The sequence below is a fragment of the Danio aesculapii genome, chromosome 14, assembly GCF_903798145.1.
Source record: "Danio aesculapii chromosome 14, fDanAes4.1, whole genome shotgun sequence".
In the NCBI taxonomy this organism is placed as follows: Eukaryota; Metazoa; Chordata; class Actinopteri; order Cypriniformes; family Danionidae; genus Danio; species Danio aesculapii.
The window spans coordinates 37,642,884-37,662,740 of NC_079448.1; the positions used below are offsets into that span (position 1 = coordinate 37,642,884).

General features: G+C 36.9%; 1 protein-coding gene across 1 annotated transcript in view; it reads right to left on the reverse strand.

The window, feature by feature from the left end:
• Nucleotides 1-1,390: 1,390 nt before the first annotated feature.
• The window catches only part of pdgfc (platelet derived growth factor c), a 98,344-nt gene continuing 79,877 nt past the window's right edge, over nucleotides 1,391-19,857 (reverse strand). Inside the window, exons 4-6 of the mRNA XM_056472762.1 lie at nucleotides 5,858-6,065; nucleotides 5,556-5,776; nucleotides 1,391-2,509 (exon numbers count right to left, since the gene is read on the reverse strand). Of these exons, the coding sequence (XP_056328737.1) occupies nucleotides 2,396-2,509; nucleotides 5,556-5,776; nucleotides 5,858-6,065 (543 nt within the window). The 3' untranslated portion in view covers nucleotides 1,391-2,395. The remainder of the gene's footprint in view (nucleotides 2,510-5,555; nucleotides 5,777-5,857; nucleotides 6,066-19,857) is intronic.

Here is a 19,857-nt window from a genome sequence, read left to right on the forward strand (position 1 = left end):
CTTGTGAAAATCAGGTTTTTGAATGGTTTTTGAATGGTCTTAAAGGGATAGTTCACCGAAAAATGATCCCAGGTTATTACTGATACATACCCCTATTTACATTTCTGGAGAGTGCGAAATACATCCCAGGAGTTAAATTCTTTTGCAGTTTTTGTTTTCACGAATCCACCAGAAGCCACTGTGAATGCTTTTTCAGACCCCAAATTTCTGTGCGTATCGCGCATGCTCTTCTCACGTAAATCCACAAGAGGTCATCTGACCAACCGATCCCACCACCCTCCCCCGTCCCTGAACCCAACCAATAGTGTTTTCAAAAGCATCAAATGACCCACTCACCGCCTTTCCTAACCCCAACCGACAGTGTTTTCAAAAGCAATCTAGAAAAAGAAAAGCCCTCGCTGCCACCTGATTTTTTTTTTTGCAGTTTTTGTTTTCATGAATCCACCAGAGGCTGCTGTGTACGCTTTTTCAGATCTCAAATTTCTCTTGCGAGTGCCTGCTCTTCACACATAAATCTATTAGAGGCCGCTGTCAACCATCTAACTGACTGACCGACCGATCTCCCCACCCTCCCTCTTCCCTGAACCCAACCAATAGTGTTTTCAAAATCATATTTACCCCATCCACTGCCTTTCCTAAACCCAACCGACAGTGTTTTTCAAAATCAATCTAGAAAAAGAAAAGACCTCACCCTGTTTATTTTATTTTACCTGCTTTCTTGAACCGTTTCTTGAAAGACGCGAGCCCCTGAGCAAAGGGGAAAAGCTGCCCATACGGAGTTAAGTGGCCAGCTAGTTGCACAAAAAGAAACAGAAGCCATCGGCGGCGTCATACCGTCGTGTATAGTTCGTTTTAAATACGAAATGCAGCCATACGTAGCTCTGGCTACATAATTTCCGCTCTCCAGAAATGTATACAAGGGTACATTTTCACAATGAGTCTGTGTTGAAAATAAAACTTACCTCACCATTTTCTCTCCCTCATGAGGTTTGACACCTTTAGGAGTTTCTTTTTTTTTTGTTGAACAGAAAAGAAGACATTTTAAAAACCAATCAACTTCCATAGTAGGACAAACAATACTATGCAAGTCAATGGGTGCCAGCTACTAGCATTTTTCTAAATATCTTCCCTCATGTTCGACAGAAGAAAGAAACTCAAATAGGTTTTGAACAAGTGAAGGGTGAGTAAATGATGGCAGAATTGTAATTCTTTGGCGAAATGCTATCAATTTAATACAGAAACACATCATTTAAATCTTATTATGCTCTCAATTGCTGAAGTTAGATTGCAGTTAATAGCTCATGGTTTATAGGGAATCGGAATTTTGCAAAAAATGCTGATTATTTAAGCAGACCAACGCATTCATTTGTCATTTGGAAAACCACAACAATTTAGTTGACTGTTTAATGGTAGATGAATAAGGTACTGGCTGTTCCAATGTCCCTTTAACTTCTAAAAAGTCTATTTACATGAACATCTAACAGAATATTTTGTCTCCAGTCAGAATGACGATCTCATCACGCAAATAAAAACACAAGAGATGTATAAATGTCTCTACAAGAATGACTAATACTGAAAATACTAGTGATTATGAAAAAAAAGGGAAAAGTGATTCTTATATACCCCAAACCTTTGGTATCAAAAACTGTAACGACATATAAGATAAGTCAACAGATCACAATATGAAATGTATTTACACAAAGATTCACTTTAGTGTTCTTAGGGTTCAAAGTAAATGAGCAAAAGATGCACACATGATCACTCAGTTCATCGCTCCTAGGATATTCTTTATGGATTATTATTAATTTCCGTTTCATGACGAGTAGGTGATGGAGTGCTGGTTTATAACAGTGTAATTTCTTTGGGATGTTAGGAAATTGTCCGCACCACCTCAAAATTAATTGCTGAAAGTAGAAACATAGTCAAGGTCCTTTGATATATTAAGTTGTAAAAAAAAAAAAAAATAATAATAAAAAAAAAAAAAAACACGCCAAATACACTTGTTCCCCAAGTAAAAGCAACCTCTAGTTATCCTGGAATAGCTCATTTCCTGAACTGCTCTATATGTGAACTAAAAAAAAGACCCACAAATGTACACATTGTTCACAAACCTCCACATACACACAGAGAATGCAAGAGCGTGTCCAATTTCCCTTCAAATATTCCATGCTATCATAAGGCCAATGGAAACTTCTTTATGGGTCAATTCTTTATGGATTTGCGAGGCCAAAAGGAATGGAACCGCAGGCTTAGATGAGTCAAGATGAAAAAAGGAGACATCCAGTGCTGGGTTTCATTAGTTTGCAGCATCTTTCGCTCATTTATGCACAAAGCAGGGGTATTTCCCTGGGTGAGTCTGCGGGGGGCCGGTGTACGTCTTCTCTCTGGGACTGATTTAGTCAGAGTCATTTTTACACACACAGTTACACTCCTCGTGATGCTCCAGAGGGACGTCTGCTAGGGTTTTCTGCAGTCCCCGACCCCCTGTCCTGTGCTTCAGCATCAGAACCTGCACAACAACAGTCAAACAGAGAGACGGAGAAAGAAAGAGAAAAGACAGAGCACTTAAATGCAACATAATGTTACCATTTTCACACAGTGGGTCTCTTTCACTGTCAGTCCACATCATAATTTAACAATCATTTTGCATTTATAAATACTATATTTTTAAGAATCTTATTTTTAAAAAGTACTTAAGAATAGGGCTGGGAATCTTTAGGAAGTTCACAATCCAATTTTGAGAGTCACAATCTAAAACAACTCTTACATTACATTTATTTCCCCTATTTCTCCTGCTGTAAATGTACACATTTACAACTTAACATTTTAATCAGAATTTCTATATGCTTTTGTTTTATGATTAGAACTTTAGTATAACAGCATTGCCATTTTAAAAATATTTTTTTTATTTTAATAAAAGGTTTATTCAGATTTGAACAATTAAAAAATAAATATAGCATGACCAATAAAGAATCCTTTCTTTATTTGCAATTAAAGGGAAAATAAAGCACTCAGTCAAGTTGACATTTTTTGTACATTGGATTCCACTTTAATGAAAATATATTAAACAAACTCGATTAATGTAACCATTTAGAAGAAAACGGCATGTTTTACTATAGTTTTTAGAGCTAGGGCACCGCCATCTTGTGAATGTCGCTGTGTCTGACGTCACAGGGTTGGTTCCCTTCCTTCAGCTCAACAGATACAGTGGAAGTAATGGACTGAACACGGAGACTGTAAAGCCTAATTTTAACCCAATGCATGAAGTTGGGGGCGTGGAGCTGGTGAAAATATAAGCATCAGATGTGTAATTAATAAAGAAAAAAATAAAAAAATTATATATACATATATATACATATATATACATACACTATTTTTTCTTTTTTCCTTTTTAATTATCGATCATTTGATGTGCTTTGGTCCACTCTCTGTATTATGCTGCCTGACTGCCTGTATGGGTATTTGCATTAAAAAAAGGTTTATTAAATGCATACAAGCTCTGAATGTAACATTAAAAACACTAATAAAACATCATTACAAAAAGCAAATATGAAGAACAAACAGTACTTATTCCAAAAAGGGAATATTACAAGTTTGCAGTTTAGCAGAAAAAGTTATGAAACAATACCTATGTACAGTTGAAGGCAAAATTATTACCCCTCGTGTGAAAAAAAATGTAATATAAAATAAAATAAAAACTAAATATAACTAAATAAATCAGAGACCTACATTCATCATCACTTAAAGAATTAGTTCACCCAAAACTTTAAATTCTCCGATCCTCCTCCACCTGTTCCAAGTTTTTTTTCTTCTGTTGAACACAAAATAAGACATTTTGAAGAATGTTTGAAATCAGCAGCCAGTGACTTCCAATAATCTTCACAATATCTTGTTTTGTGTCCAACAGAAGAAAGAAAATCCTTAAAGTTTAGAACCACCTGAGCATGAGTAAAAGCTGAGGATATTTAAATTTTTGGGTGAACTATCCCTTTAAGAGCAGACTGATAGTGATAATTTCAGATAAAAAAAAGAAACCACTTGAAAATACTGAGGATTTCTGGATATAGTTATTTGTTTGGATAAAATCTAATTGTTTTATTTTCAAATTTAAAATATAAGGGTCAATTTAGAGCCTTTTTTTCATAAAGTAACAAAATGGTGCCATCTTCTAGCCATCTTCTAGACATGTTTATATAAATGTTGTTTAAACTTTTTAACAGTTAGTAAATTAATATTTGGTGAATAACTCCAAATGACATTTGTTATTAATAACAACTTTAAATATGAATTCCTACGAGTTCAGTCATATGAAAATGTGCTCCTAAACCCAACTATCATTGGGGGATAGGCAAATCGTACTAAATTGTACAAATTAGATCATACGAATTCATACGAATTAGCCACTAAATAAAAATGTTACAAATTGATGTGGGATTGTGTTGAAAAATCTGAAATAATGGTCTCATACCTCAGTGTGATAGAATTGCATTTTGTATCATGATATGCATTATGCTAATATTTACTCTACCGGTCCAAATTTTGGTGTTCGTTTTATTTTTATTTATTTATTTTTCATTTTTTAATTACTCTAGGCGGCATTTATTAAATAAATTAAAAAAAAGAGTTAAATTGTTAAATATTTATTACAGTTTTAAATAACTGCTTTCTTATTGTATGTAGTTCAAATGAAATAATTATTCCAGTCATTACTGCTTTTATTACGATTACCACTAATAATAGTAATATTAATAATAATAGTAAAAAAAAAAAAAAATAATAATAATAATAATACAAATTAATGTTAGAGTGATTTCTAAAGGATCATGTGACTAAAGACTGGAGTAATGAAGCTAAAAAGTCATCTTTAAAAATCACTGGAATAAATTATTAAATTAAATTGTAAACTAGGGGCGTCCTGGTGGCGCAGTGGGTAGCACAATCGCCTCACAGTAAAAAGGTCACTGGTTCGAGCCTCGGCTGGTCAGTTGGCATTTTTGTGTGGAGTTTGCACATGTGGAGTGTTCACATGGGTTTCCTCCGGGTGCTCCGGTTTTGCCCACTAGTCCAAAGACGTGTGCTGTAGGTGAATTGGGTTAATCTAAATTATCCGTAGTGTATGTGTGTGAATGAGTGTGTATGGATGCGTAAAACATATGCTGGATAAGTTGGCGGTTCATTCCGCTGTGGCGACCCCATATTAATAAAGGGACCAAGCAAAAAAGAAAATGAATGAATGATAAACTACTTTTGAACAGTTATTTCATAGTGCAAAAACATTTTACATTACAATTTGTTGTGTATTTTGATGAAATAAATGCAGAAGAGCAGGAGAAGCTTATTTTAAAACATTTACAAATCCTACTGACCTCAAACTTTTGACCGGTACTTCTATAATATTGCAGCATGTGCTAGCTTGTTATCTAAATTCAGCATAAATGGGAGAAATGTTATGCGAGACGCTTCTTTTTTGCATATAACACACTGGTTATTTGCGAAAGAAAACCTCATATTGTGAAATGTGAAGTGTAACCGAAGGCCTCTGATCTCTGCTTTACCTCGTGGTATTTTTTGGCCACTTTAGTAGGTGAGCACTGGCAGTCATAGCAGTTGTGAGAACAGCAGGCGCAGTTTCCACCACAGCGCTTCACCAGCAGGCAGCTGGGCCAGAAGATGGCATCTGTCCGTTTCAGCTCCTCGCGCAAAGACACAGAGAAATTACGAGGAGTGCAACTATAGAGCCGCACATCCTCACGAAGCAGATTCAGATCCACCGCTCCTGCAGAAACAGAAACACACAACCTAAAGCCAAGCCCATGTTTCAGGTGACTCTGAGTGTATGTAAATGCAGGATCTGCACCTCTGGATTTCTTCTGGTGGAAGAAGGATTTGCCCAGCACCTGCCAGGTGGGTTTGTAGAGGTCATCCATGTCCAGCTGCCAGCGCTCGGGCTCCAGGTATTTCATCACCTCCTCCATGGTGTTGAACGCAGACACGGCTTCAGTCAGATCCTCCACAGGCTGCATCCACACTGGCATCACCGCAGGGGCCTCGGGCTCCGACTGCCTCTGAACACACAAACACACACCACAATACTAACTATTTTAGCTCTAACAGGTGATTTTTAATTGCTCTGTAGAACCAAATGTATTTTTGTGATTACAAATAGTAAGCTGTGTAAAGAAAACAATGAAAAAACTAAGGAGAATATTGCTTAAAGCACAGGTGTCAAACAGCTTTGCACAGTTCAGTTCCAACCCTAATTAGACACACCTGTCCAAACTAATTGAGTCCTTCAGACTTGTTTGAAACCAGTGCTGCGTCCCAATTCGCATACTATCCATCCTAAATAGTAAGTGAAAGTAGAATTAGTATGTCCCAAATCGTAGTATGTTGAAAAGAGTATGCCTAGGGTTTCCGTATGGTTTACTATTTCCGGTAAAAACTTGAAGTGTAGAAGCATCTATACTCTAACCGCTGATATTGCCCACAATACATTGCTCGTAGGACGTGAATTCGATTAGAACTACAAACGCGGGTTAAAAGTGTAAACAAACTACAAACATGATGGACGTGAGAGACCAGCTGTCAAGTAGAGAGGCTTCGGTAAAGATGTTTGTATGACTGTTAGTTAATATCTAGCCCACTGGAACATGTTTTAATCGCATTTTCTGTGTTATATTTCATCTGCAACAACAATACTGAACTTATATGAAGACGTGTTTGGACATTAACGTCTGAATGCAGAATTGTCAAGAGGAGATTTCTCTGCATGAAAGACTCGTGAATGGGAGATTAACCTGCTGCTGCGGCTTCTCCAATAAGGTAGGAAATTAAATATGAAAGAAATGTGGATGATGTGTGGATGATTGACAGGGCTCGTAACTAAGCAACACAACGATCTGTCAACAAGGAAGTAGTATGTCCCAAACGCTTGCATACTCTTCTGTTACACACTCAAAAATGTGTACTTTTCCTTCACAAAAAAAGTACATACTTTTAGGGTGTAGTATAAGTATGCGAATTGGGACACAGCGCAGGTAAGTGTGTTGGAGCAGGGTTGGAACTAAACTGTGCAGGGCTGCGGCCCTCCAGGAACTGAGTTTGACAACCCTGGCTTAAAGGAACAGTTAACCCAAATATGAAAATGCTCTCCACTTGTTCTAAAGCTGTTTGAGTTTCTTTCTTCTGTTGAACACAAAAGAAGACATTTTGAAAATGTTCAAACAAATCAGCAGCCATTTTATACCTTTGTTGAAATAAATACCCATACCCATATTTCCCTGGCTTTTATGATAGATGTGAATATTTCTTTCTAACTGTTATTTTATTAAAATGACAAAACAAAAAAAGCTATCAGTATTCCTACCTTTAATTACCATAGAAGTCAAAACAACCCCATGAATTTCAGTGTCTGCTACATTTCCCCATGACTTTAAATATGCGTGCCTCTGTTTCCTAGCAACTTCACACTAACAAAAACAGAACTTTCTGTTGGCAAAAACATAACTTTACTTTAGATATGTCTTTCAAAACAGCATATACAGTGCAGCGAGTAAGCCTTCTCCCCTGCTTATGAAAATGAGCAGACATTTACGGGTGTTCTAGTAGTCCAACTAGAATTTTTTAGGCTGTATTATCAAAAATATTGTATTTTTTAGGGTGATGACTTAATTAAATATCTGCTTGTTAAGTGTGACGTCACGCGAAGCAGCTTCCGGGTCCAATTGCTCTATCAAACTGTATGGGGAGACTGACTCGAGTAGTGGTAATAGTAAACGTTTACAAAACGATGTAATACAGTGTCTGTGATGCAGCAGGTCCAGAGACTGTTGTGTACACCATTATTTAATAGAAAATTCACTTTAATGTGTGGTATGACTAAAAGGTGGTCATAAACAAATATTTTTTTTAATTTGATTGAGTAGCGGCTTGGACCCAGAAACAGTATTCCATACGTCACCAATACGTCACGATTGAACAAGCGGATAATTCAGACATTCAAAGGTTATTTTTAATATCTCAATAGAGGCTTTGAAAGTAAATGTGAGGTCTTATAAGAGAATGGCTGCTATGGTAATTCTAGTAGTCTAGTAGTTGTAGAGTTCTGGTAGTTGCAGTGTTAATATTTAGAACCAACCAAAGTTTTGCATAAAAGTTGAAGAAATTAATAATTTTGAGTGAACTATCCCTTTAAGAGCAGACTGACTGTGCTTAATTTCCAATTAAGGACTAGCTAAAATTAAATGAATGTAAATGTAAACTGTATTCTGATGTACGATATGAATATACTGTATATATACACATACAAAAATATTACAATAGCCTATATACATGCATATATTTAAACAAAAAGTACTGTTAATCTGTTATCACCATCCTATTTTAAAAGTCATGTTAATTTAATTTAACATGTCAGTATTAATATGTATTATGCCAGTGCGTAAATTATTGAATTAAAGTAAATTAAAGTAATTTCACCTAAAAGTGACAGTTTTAAGAAAACAAGTATGGTTAATATATTAAACATTAAGTTTGTAAAATAAACTATTAAAAGAGCTGATAATCACCAGTCTATGATTTTAAGTGTTGTATTAACGTCTTTCAGGTTGTATTTCAGCTTTAATGTGCTTTTTAAATGAATAAATAAAAAATAAAGCAGCTGCTTGCCATCGCGACAGCAATAAGATCCAATGGACGGCCGAACACTTTCACTTCAGAATGGCGGAATTGCTGGGCGCTGCTGTTGCAATGGAACGGTTTATTGAGTGTCGCCTCTTGGTGATTCTAAGCTCTTTGACGTCTATTAGACATCTATTCGACATCTTTTAAAAACAAACAATGCTTGCTGGAATGTATGTATACGCTGTATATCCATGACGTGTTATGTAAATGTGTATACGTGTATATTTGAATGAAGGCTGTCTACGTTTAGATGTCTATTAGACATCTATTAATCACAAAATTGTTTGCTAGTAAGTGCTGTTCAGGTAAACCTCCCTCCTCTGACTTCTAAAGGGGCTCTAGCGACAGACGCTAGAGGCCATGGTCTTTAGCCTCCTTGGTAGAGCACCCGACTCGCATGTGGAAGGTCGCCGGTTCGATACCAGCTCGGAGTGGGTTGGGTGGCATAGAATCGGCGGGGTTATACTAGGATCTTAACTACAGTTAATCAAAGTACATAATTACCCCCACACCTGACTTTTTTTCATGGAACATTGCATCAGAAGATAATATAAACAATACACGATTGTTCATTTTACTAAATTACCAATTAACAAGGGACCTCATTGTTTTGCTAGACGCATGAATATTTGACACCGGCTTATTCACTGGATCAATTATCCAGTCCCCAAACAACTTCACCCTGTGTGAACCCAAACACACAATTAAAGATGTATGCCGGGCAGCGACACTGATACCTATGGTGTCGGGCAAGCTGCAGGAAGCCACATTTCTGCACTCGACTCAACCCTGCTGCACTGCCTCAGGTGCTGCGAGATCTGTCAACATGTCCTTTTTTTCCAGCAGCTTAATTCGGGCATACTAACATAATCCCCAGTGAATGACACGAGCAGTGCTGCGCTCTGAAACCAGCTAACAAGTGCGGAGTGAGTTGGCCTGGTTACCATTGTGCAAAGGACAAGGTGTCAGTGGAAGGCCTGTGATTTCTACAATGATAAAAAATGCATTGCTACTGTGAACAAAGCGGTAAACGAGGTCACCAAGACGGACTGATTGAGGACAGCAGAGTCAAGCACTGGAAATAATACAGTGCCAACCTGCCTGTCAGAACCACAATATTGTATGTGGATATTTGAGCAAGCAATGAAAACCCTGTTTAGTGTCACAAAAACATGGTATTACTTGAAGCTCAAATAATACTTAAAATGTGTACATATATGCAGTGTTTCCTACCTAAAAATATGACAATTGATCAGAATAGCAAATGCTTTCCATTATTGTCATTGAAGATCAGTGTTATTCCACCAAATAAGTAATAGTTGAAGGGTTAAGTAATCAAAGAGTCCATTGGAGTTAATAAAAGTGATTTCTTAACCCTTCATCTCTTACAACCCTTTAATTCAACTCTTAAGAGATTTGTTGCAAATTTCTTCCTCCTTTTTTATTTGTTATTTGTTTTGAAGAGCTGTAGAGCTAAGAAATCGATATTTGGTGCAATATCCCCATTTTGCCATCACAACAATAAAAAAAAGGAAATGTGCAAAATGTTATTAGACCACTAAAAACAGACCTTTTTTTGGAAAACAGACTAATTTCACAAGTCACCGAGAGCAGTGGTTCCCAAAGTGGGGGTCGTGACGGGATAATGTGCGGGGTTCACTTGGTGAGTCCCAAAAATCTAATTCATTTTATGAAACTATTAGAATGAGCATATTTTGTCCATATGGTACAGAAGATAAAAATAGTAGTCAATAGTTAGAAAACATTGGATTGCGACCCCTGGGGTCTCATTACTTAGATTAAAGACACAGTAAGGGTCAGATGCAGCAGATTGATTTTATGACATCAGGGTAAACTTTCTGACACCTTTACGGCACTCGCATACAATAAAATTAAATACAGATCACGACTGAACATGGAGGATGATCTCAGAGTGGTCTTCTCCAAAATTAACTAAAGAATAGATTTGGGCCTATTGGTGTGTTTGAGCTATTTTGCGTTTGCATGGTTTGTATATTTATAACCACCTCAGAGGATTTTGGGGGTTGTTATATTAGGGGTCGCAGGCTGAAAAGTTTGGGAACCCCTGACCTAGTGTTTTATAGTAGAGTTTTACCATTTTTAATGCATTCAGCCGATCTCTGGGTCTGGTGGTGACACTTTTAGCTAAGTTTTGCATAGGTCATTGAATTGGATTAGACCATTATCATCATCATCATCATCATCATCATCATCATCATCATCATCTCGCTCAAATGTGACCAAACAGTTTTAATAATTTTCCAATTAAAAGCACAGAGTCTGAACATATTTCTGAATCATCTCTCACAAATGTCAGTATGACTGCAAGAATTTCAGGCACTGTGTAATATCATTGCGTCTGCTGCAGCTAATGGAATGGCAGCAAAGTGATTATTACGGAAGAATGAGAGTATAGTTCCTAGCCATATTGGCCTAGAAAATAACAACTCTTCAATTTTACGTCACTCTTAGTACACAATGTAACAAGAGAAATGTCAAGCTTTAAAAATGAAAAAAGTATCAAAACTCTCCTGTCATTTGTGAGCGAGCTGCTGATGTTCTAATACAATTCAATAATCTATGCTAAGGTACCCTAAAAGTGCTTCTGCCAGAACCAGATACTGGCTGACTTTCCCTTACTTTCCCTCACTGACATGACTCAAATTATTTTGTGTACTTAAATATATCATAAATCACTGCAGACTTGAATCAATTGCACGCATCAAAAGTGTTCAATCATATATATATATATATTTTTTTTGGTAAGCTCTCAAGAGCAGTTACAATTAGCTCTTAAAAGTGTATATTCAGCTATCCTTCAATGCAGAGAACTGGCTTCTAGTTTTGGCAATGGTCAGCAGCGGGAATGGAAACCATTAACAGCTTGTGAATGTGAGGCAGTCTTTCAAACTGTCAATTAAAGATCCTCTGAGCCCTGCTCTATAAAGCCAGAGCCAAGAATCCCGACTGAGGTGGATAAAACAGCACTCGTCCAGCTTCACTCACAACACTGAGGAAATACAGGACATTTTCAGACATACAACACATAATTATATTACATATTGCAATATAACATTTGAATTGAAAATTAATTAATAGAACATTTCTATTATTGAGCTAAAAAGTGTCTTTAAAATGAAGTGTGCACCTAGTAGATGATGCCATTGTAGAAATACATTATACAGAGATTAATTTAATTCAAACAACTTAATTAAGAACAAAATAAAATAAAGAACTTAAATGTGGGACTACATGATCAAATATTGCAATTAAATCATTTATTCTTTTCTTTTCGGCTTAGTCCCTTTATTAATCTGGGGGGAAATCAGAGCACCCGGATGAAACCCACGCGAACGCAGGGAGAACATGCAAACTCCACACAGAAACACCAACTGACCCAGCCGAGGTTCAAACCAGAGACCATGCTGTGAGGCGACAGCACTACCTACTGCGCCACTGCATCACCCGCAATTGAATCAATATAACTTGATTATAAAATTATAATTAGAAATAAAAATGTACAAAAAACTTATAACCCAACTTTTCTGTCTAACGGGCATGGCACAATTACGAAAATGTCAAATAATTGCGATTTAAAATGTAATAATATAATATAATATAATATAATATAATATAATATAATATAATATAATATAATATAATATAATATAATATAATATAACATAATATAATATAATAGTTATGATCACCAGCAATCGAGCAGTTGCAGATCGCTGGTGATCATAATAAAAAAATCAGTAATGACAAGCTTCAGCTGTGTGTGTGTGTCAGAATTATTGTCAGCTATGCTGGGTGTAGATTGACGCAAGGCATTATGGTAGTTATAGTTCTGTTCAGTGGCCGAATTGTAGTACTCCAGTGATCTGCAACTGCTCGATTGCTGGAGGTCATAATATAATATAATATAGTTGTTATGATCACCAGTAATCGAGCAGTTGCAGATCGCTGGTGATCATAACAAAAAATCTGTGATGACAAGCTTCAGCTGTGTGTGTGTGTTTCTGAATTATTGTCAGCTGTGGTGGGTGTAGATTGACGCAAGACATTATGGTAGTTGTAGTTCTGTTCAGTGGCTGAATTGTAGTTCTCCAGCGATCTGCAACTGCGTGACAATAATGTAATACAATATAATAAATCAAAAATTATGCTTTGTTCACATGCTTCATTCTATCTAAATTGAATGGCAAATGTGCCTTTACATTTAAACTAGTGGTGGGAAAAGCAAGGCTTCATGAGCACCGAAACAGTGCAAATGTGTTGAAGCTTCAAAACGTTTCGACACCCGTCTCTACAACACTGTATCATCATAAATACAGAGGATTTTTACACGTCGGGATTCGAACCCGGGCCACTTGCAGCACAGTTAGTCTGTGCACACGTACAATCTACTAGGCTACATGAGATCCTGTCAGTCAAATGCAAAGGCGGCTGGTCTCGGAAAGCTTCTGAAATGACTGATGCTTTGAATCGATTTAGTCACGTGGCCTGGTGTTTCGAAACACTTTAGTCACATGACCTGAGTGTTTCAGATCAAGCTTCGGTGCAGTGTTTCAAAACACTAGTGCTTCGGGATCTCGACACTGTATAGAAATGTCAGTTTCATATCAGCCATTCCTAGTTTAAACTGAATATCAATATTTTTCAAATAATTGCATTTAGATCAAACAATCGTAACCAGACAATTAATTAATAATCATGACATCTATTCAAGATTTATTTGACAAAAAAGCAGTAAAATATATCCTTATGTTAAAACTGTAAGCAACTGTACTTCAGTTAAAACATTAATAAATGAATATTCATAAACATGATAAATGTCACAGCTTTTCAAATCTGCCAATACAGCACACAGCTAATCAATCACACCTATACATCCTCTCCTTGTCATCAAATTTCATAGCCGATGCATTATTTTGCCTATAATAATTTACCTTGAAAAATCAATGGCCTCATTTATGATCTGTAGCCTGACAACATGATGTTTCAAATTGTTAGCAGGTTGCAGCTGTCTGTTCGACTACAAGGACTACAGCAGATGGACATGAGCGCACAGAGTCAGACGTCTGCCAGTAGCCCGTCTCAACACGCATGAGAGCCGTTATTTCTGGAGAAAACCAAATAACAGTGCAGAGGTCTCACTCAAAAATGTGTGTGATTCACTGTGGATGTATTTTGGTGAAGGCTTTGTTTGGTGGCACGCCAATCATACACAGTGGTCGTAAGAAGAGGAGAAGAGAAATGAAGTGACTGGAGACGGTTCCACTCATCCAGCTCGGATTTTTCAATAGGCATTGTGTTTGAAATCATACGCCTTTTGTAATTCAATAAACCTTTGTGGTTGTTCTGAACAAATGCTGCTGAGAGGAAAAGTCCGGCCAACAAAACCCTCATCTACAGTTACTGTAAAAACAAGCGGCAACTACAAAAGGTGCTTATATACTGCTTTCACGCTGCATGTTCAATTTCGTGTGAAATTAGAATTTACAATGTTTATTTTGCTTGAGCACATAGTTTTTTTTTAGGTGAACAATTTGTTCAAGCAAGTTAATCCAATGGAACCCATATCTGTCAACATTGGGATGTAAAAAATACAGTAAATACAGACATGTTTACATATTATTCAGTGTATTTGTCTGTTTACAAACACACCCAAATTCAAAAGTGTCCATTTACGCGCCTCTTCTAATCGCATGTAATGTTATAGAAGTTGATCTAGGAACAGTGTCTTTATCACTTCAGAGTGTCTGTTGGTCAGCACCGATACATGACTGGAATGATTCAGAGATTGCATAGGAAGGGAGATGGTTGATGCATAGCTTTATTGGAAATGAAATGAATGTGGCTGTTTAAATATTAACTTCAACATCCTTTCAAGCCAAAATAAAGAGAAAGCATAATTCTCTTGAATAGCTTTTGCAATTATATCATATTTGGGATCAGCTCTTTGATGCTACTTTCACTTGTCATATAAAAATTAAAAATACGGGTGAAATATGGGAAAATACTTAAACAGGATGATGGAATAGTACAATACGAGAGAATCTGCACGAAAACGGGAGGGTTGACAGGTATGTTGAAAATTTTTTTTTTTTGGTAATCTACAATCAAAGTCTGACCATTTGTTTCTGCGTTTGGAGTGGTGGTCTTTTTCTGTTGACGTCAGTTTGACAGATTTAGCCTATTCTTAACCATGCCCCTCTTACTATTTGTTTGCTACAAAAGAATGATGCGCAAAAGGAAGCCCCACACGCTACTGAATATTCCGTTGAAAGAACATTAACATACTGGAATTAGAGCCTTTTTGGTTCACACTGACTTTAAAGGAATAGTCATAAATAAAATTTCCTTTAACCAAAATAAATATGTCTTACTTTTTTTAGCTGAAAAGAAATTAAATATGAGGATGAAAATATTTCAAAATTTTTGATACATTTTTAGGCTTCAAAATAATCCACAGGACCCTAGTGGACAAATAATCATTTTAAGAAAAATCATATGCTGTTTAAATATGAATTTGGATCCAGGTTGATCTCTGCAAAGCAATTCACAATCTCCTCATGGCGTATCTTTGTTTGAAAGTATTCCTTTAATGAAGGCCTTTTGTCCTTAAAAACTCAAAATAAAGAAATAAAGGTACAAAAGCTGTCACTGGGGCAGTACCTTTTCAAAAAGGTACACTTTTGAATTTAAAGGGTTCCAAAACCCTCCTAGTCTCAGCACGATGTTTTTACACCTCTGGTTTGAAAAAAAGTCAAGAAAGTGGGTGAGTCCAGCTTTGTTTAGGTAGGAGTGTCGAATGGCGAAAGAGGGAAGGGTTTGCATGAAAGGGGAGTTTCAGTACATGCACGCGCTAATTTTCACAGCAGCAACACAATTACAGACACAGGGGAGACAGTGACTACATTAACATGGACATCAGTAATCGAATTATTTGCCTTAATCTCAATAAGACAATAATATGATGAAGGTGTTTACATGAGTTGCTTTTTGAATCTTCTTTTCATGAACCCGTTTTACATGTTGTAGCACATAATTCGAATAAAATCATTGCATCATTGGCGCGCTATCCACATTTCCTCCGGGGTTTCATGTAGTTTCAGGTGTTTCATTCTTAAATTTGTCGACATTAACTGCAGTTTTGCACTTTCATTTTCATTCAGGAGCATTTCATGCATGCCCCCGTGACAAACGAGATATTGGATGTGAGGAACTACTGGAAGAGTGTTGTTTAAATGGAATTTGATGATACCGCACACAGATAGGTGCAAACAATAACGTCAAAAAGCTGTGTGTGTTTAGACTATACTGTCACAAAATGCGGCGAAAATTCTACAAGATAGTAATAGTTGGATTGAGGTGTTTACAAGTTTACTAATAATTACGGTTGGCAACACAACATGGCGCTTCTCTGCTGTCTGAAAATTGTAACAGGTAAAAACAGTCTTCGAAGCCATCATGCATATTAATGAAGTTGTGTCTCATTCACAATAGAGTGCATTAACTTTGTTAATGTACACACGGTACACACAGCCAATCTCCATGCTGGTATTTACGCAAGGATCCAATCGCCGTGGCGTTGCTTCAAAATTTTCAAACCGAAAGAACGAATTTGTTCGAAATAACGAAAAAAAAACTTTTTACTTTTTTCGTGAAATATTTGTGTCCTAATAATGTTTTTAGCAACGTGGGACACATATATGTCTGGCAACATATCAAAAATGTGTTTTGGTGTTTCGTGACCCTTTAAAGGTGCATAATACTACCATAAGGCACAATTTTGTACATTCAGGGTACACTTTTGCTTATTTATGATACAATGAAGTACACATTTGTACTTTTTAGGTATTAAAATGTACCTTTTGATAAGGAACCTCCCCCCAGTGACAGCTTTTGTGCCTTTCTGAGAGTGTAGTAATTAGGGATAGTTAACTTAAAGCGTGTTTGAGCTCTCTTGGCAACTGTCGATTTCTTTAAAAATGAAAGCTGACAATGGGAAACCATACAGAGAGCAGTTTAAGTTCTTGCTCTGATGGCCAGAAACTACTTCAAACGCTGGGGGGGGGGGGGGGGGGGGGGGTCGCATTACAATCAGGACTGGGAAGTGAACATCGTGTTTATTGCATATTTTCACCTCATGATCTTAGACATCAAAGTTTAAATCTGTTCAGTGCACTTGATGTGGAGTAATGTTGATGAATGAAGTCACTATAGAGAGAAGGCAGTTTTGTAGCTGTTTGACTGATTTTGTCCACATACATCTATTCTACACAATTGATAGATTTCACATGATGTCACACCATTAGGAGAACGCCTTGGTGGGCAAAAAACGACTGTGTCCCGCTGATCGCCAAGTCAGGGGCTGAGTGATTTCTCTTTTTTTAGCCAAAAATCAGATAATTGTTGTGCAATAAGATATAGCTTTACTAACTAACGAGGAGACATGCCTGGGCTGTTTCTCTACGCAGAAAGGAGAAATTTACGGATTTGTGCCGAATATATTATCAATGGTTGACCCATGACAATCTATGGTAACTGTCAGTATATTTCTATGCATTTTATACAGTTTCTATTGTAATGTGCAGGTTTGAAAGAAAAATATGCTCTACGCCCCGATGCATGGTCTAACAGGGTTGTGCTTATTCTCTTAATGAGTTATGGGTGTGATTTGAGAATAAACCAATCAGCCTCTCATCTCCCATTCCCTTTAAGAGCCAGTTGCATCGCATCATGGCGCATTTGCTATTTACATGGAGGACTTTGTAAGTGGAAAAACTGAATGCTTCATTAGCGAGAAAATAGTTACACAGACCATCTGCAGCACGAGGATAAAGGAGGAGCCTCCTCCATTCTGCCTTTACTTTAACTTTCTGTCTTTCGTGGATAAGGAAACAGTGTTGTACACTCCACTGAAGACATCCATTAGCCTACATAATTAATTTTGCTTGTTAAGCGCAAAGATTTGTTTCAAAACTATTTCTAAATTCAGTTCTAATTTCCGGCAAATATAAAAAATGAACAATAATAACAAAGTGTGGCCAAAAAAACTGAGTCATATCCAAACACACAAGCTATGCCTCATATTGTCCAAAACCTGACAAGTGGACAAATCTAAGCTTGCTTTTAATAAAACAAATGTAAATATGCATTTAATAAATACTACTACTACTACTAATAATAATAACATTATACAAAAGCAAGTTGTCGTGAATAAACTGAAAAAAAGCCCTCCGAGATGAAGGCATGGAGGCAGTGGTTTTTATATTTAAGTAGAAAGTAATAATTTTTGTAATATTTTAATCCTTTAACTCTTTTCCATTTGTAAAGATATTTCTGTGTTGCTGTACATCCTGTATGTATTAAGCACTGTGTAAGCAAGGCGCACAACTAACTACGCTGGACTTTAGACCTGCTTTCAGCTGGTCTATTGCATGGTCTATTATAGTTTCTCAAAATAGCAATGCACCTTAGCACACTTCTTTTCTAGACCGGAACCCCCATGATTCCACAAAGTAGCGCAAATTGATTTACTATTTAGAAAACATGCCGGAAAAATGGGAAAATTAGGGTTGGGCTGGTCTGAAAATAGCAACACGTCGAATTAAACACGTCTTGCGCCTTATTGCGTCGGGTATGTGATGGGGCCCCATATCTGTTTCGTTCTGTTGATTAGTGATACAATAAATAGCTTGAACAGATGGAAATATGACTGGTTTGTGTTGCGCTTTTATGGAGATCCTAGTGTAGTTGCCATTACGACCCATTGATTTTTTGCCAAAACACAGGTCACGTGACTGAAAACTATCAATGAAAGCAATTCAGTAGTTTAATGTTTCTGAATGCAGCTAGAAGTGCTCAAAAGTGAATCACATTCACACCTCGACTGTAAAAAATACTGGGTTCCACAAAATTCCTTCATGTTGTCCCAACACAAATCTATTAAGTTAACTTAAGTTAAATTAAGTAATTTCTACAAATATAAGTGGATTGAAAATAAAAGTTAAGTTGTCCCCTCAAAAAACTTAAGAATTGTGTTGTTTTAAATAAGTAGTTTGAACAAGCATTTTCCACTTATGATTGGGTCTACAAAACTGCATCTTAAGTGGATAGTTTTCCAAGAAATGAGAATGTTTTTTTTTTTAAAAAGTAAGTCAGTGAAGTTTTGCTTTAACACTGTAAATAAGCCCTCCGACACATTTCTTTCCTCTGTTCTGGACTCCTATGGTCAGTTTAAAGCCAGTGGAAGTCAGTAAGCGCATGCAAAAGGCATCGTTCAGGTTGATTCGAGCGGGAAAACATCTATGAAATCCAGCTGGGAGCTAAAAGCAGCAGACCGGTTCCTCTGACTCTCGTGAGAATCACAAAAAACTTTTCTTCAATCCAGAGCTAGGTGCTGTTTTAATGACCTCTTCCCTCAAAACCCTTACCAGTTCCCAAAATCTCTTCCTGAGAATAGCAGCTGGGGCTTATTTCCCCTCCTTCTCTCTGGGTAAGTGGTGAAGGGAAGTGATTGCTTGTTTAAACAGAAAGTGCAGGGCTGCCCCCATGATCCTGGGTTTCCAGAAGCTGAGGTTGACCACAGAGAAACAGATTTCCAACATGGCAGCCTGTTGCTAACTGCCAGCCGACCAGGCCTCTCTTTTCCCTAAACAACATCATAAGCAAGGATAAACGTAAAGTCTTAAACCACAAGCTCATGATTTGGTTTAGCTCCAATGAGTGGCAATCAAAAAACTGAGCTGTAAACACAGATTCGGAAAACATTAAGCGTTCTATGAGAAGTGTTCTGGATTTGTGATAAGACAAGAAAATGATTGCTTCCACGATGATGCAACATCCATAAATGTATGGCTCCATGCCACATAAACTGGAAACGCTGATCTCTGCAGTCGTCTGACTTTATCCACTTCATCTGTTTGTGTAGTTTGGTTTTATTGTAAGATATTTCATCCAGGTTTATAATTTATGAAAAATGCTCTGCTCCTTTCATGACACTAAAATCGCTGATTACACATCAATCCCTAAGCAAACCAATAAGCCATCTGCACAATACAGATGGATAAAACATGGCAAAAGCAATATCTTTTCCTGAAGGATTTCAAAATGTTCTAATGTCAGGGAATATCAAATATGACT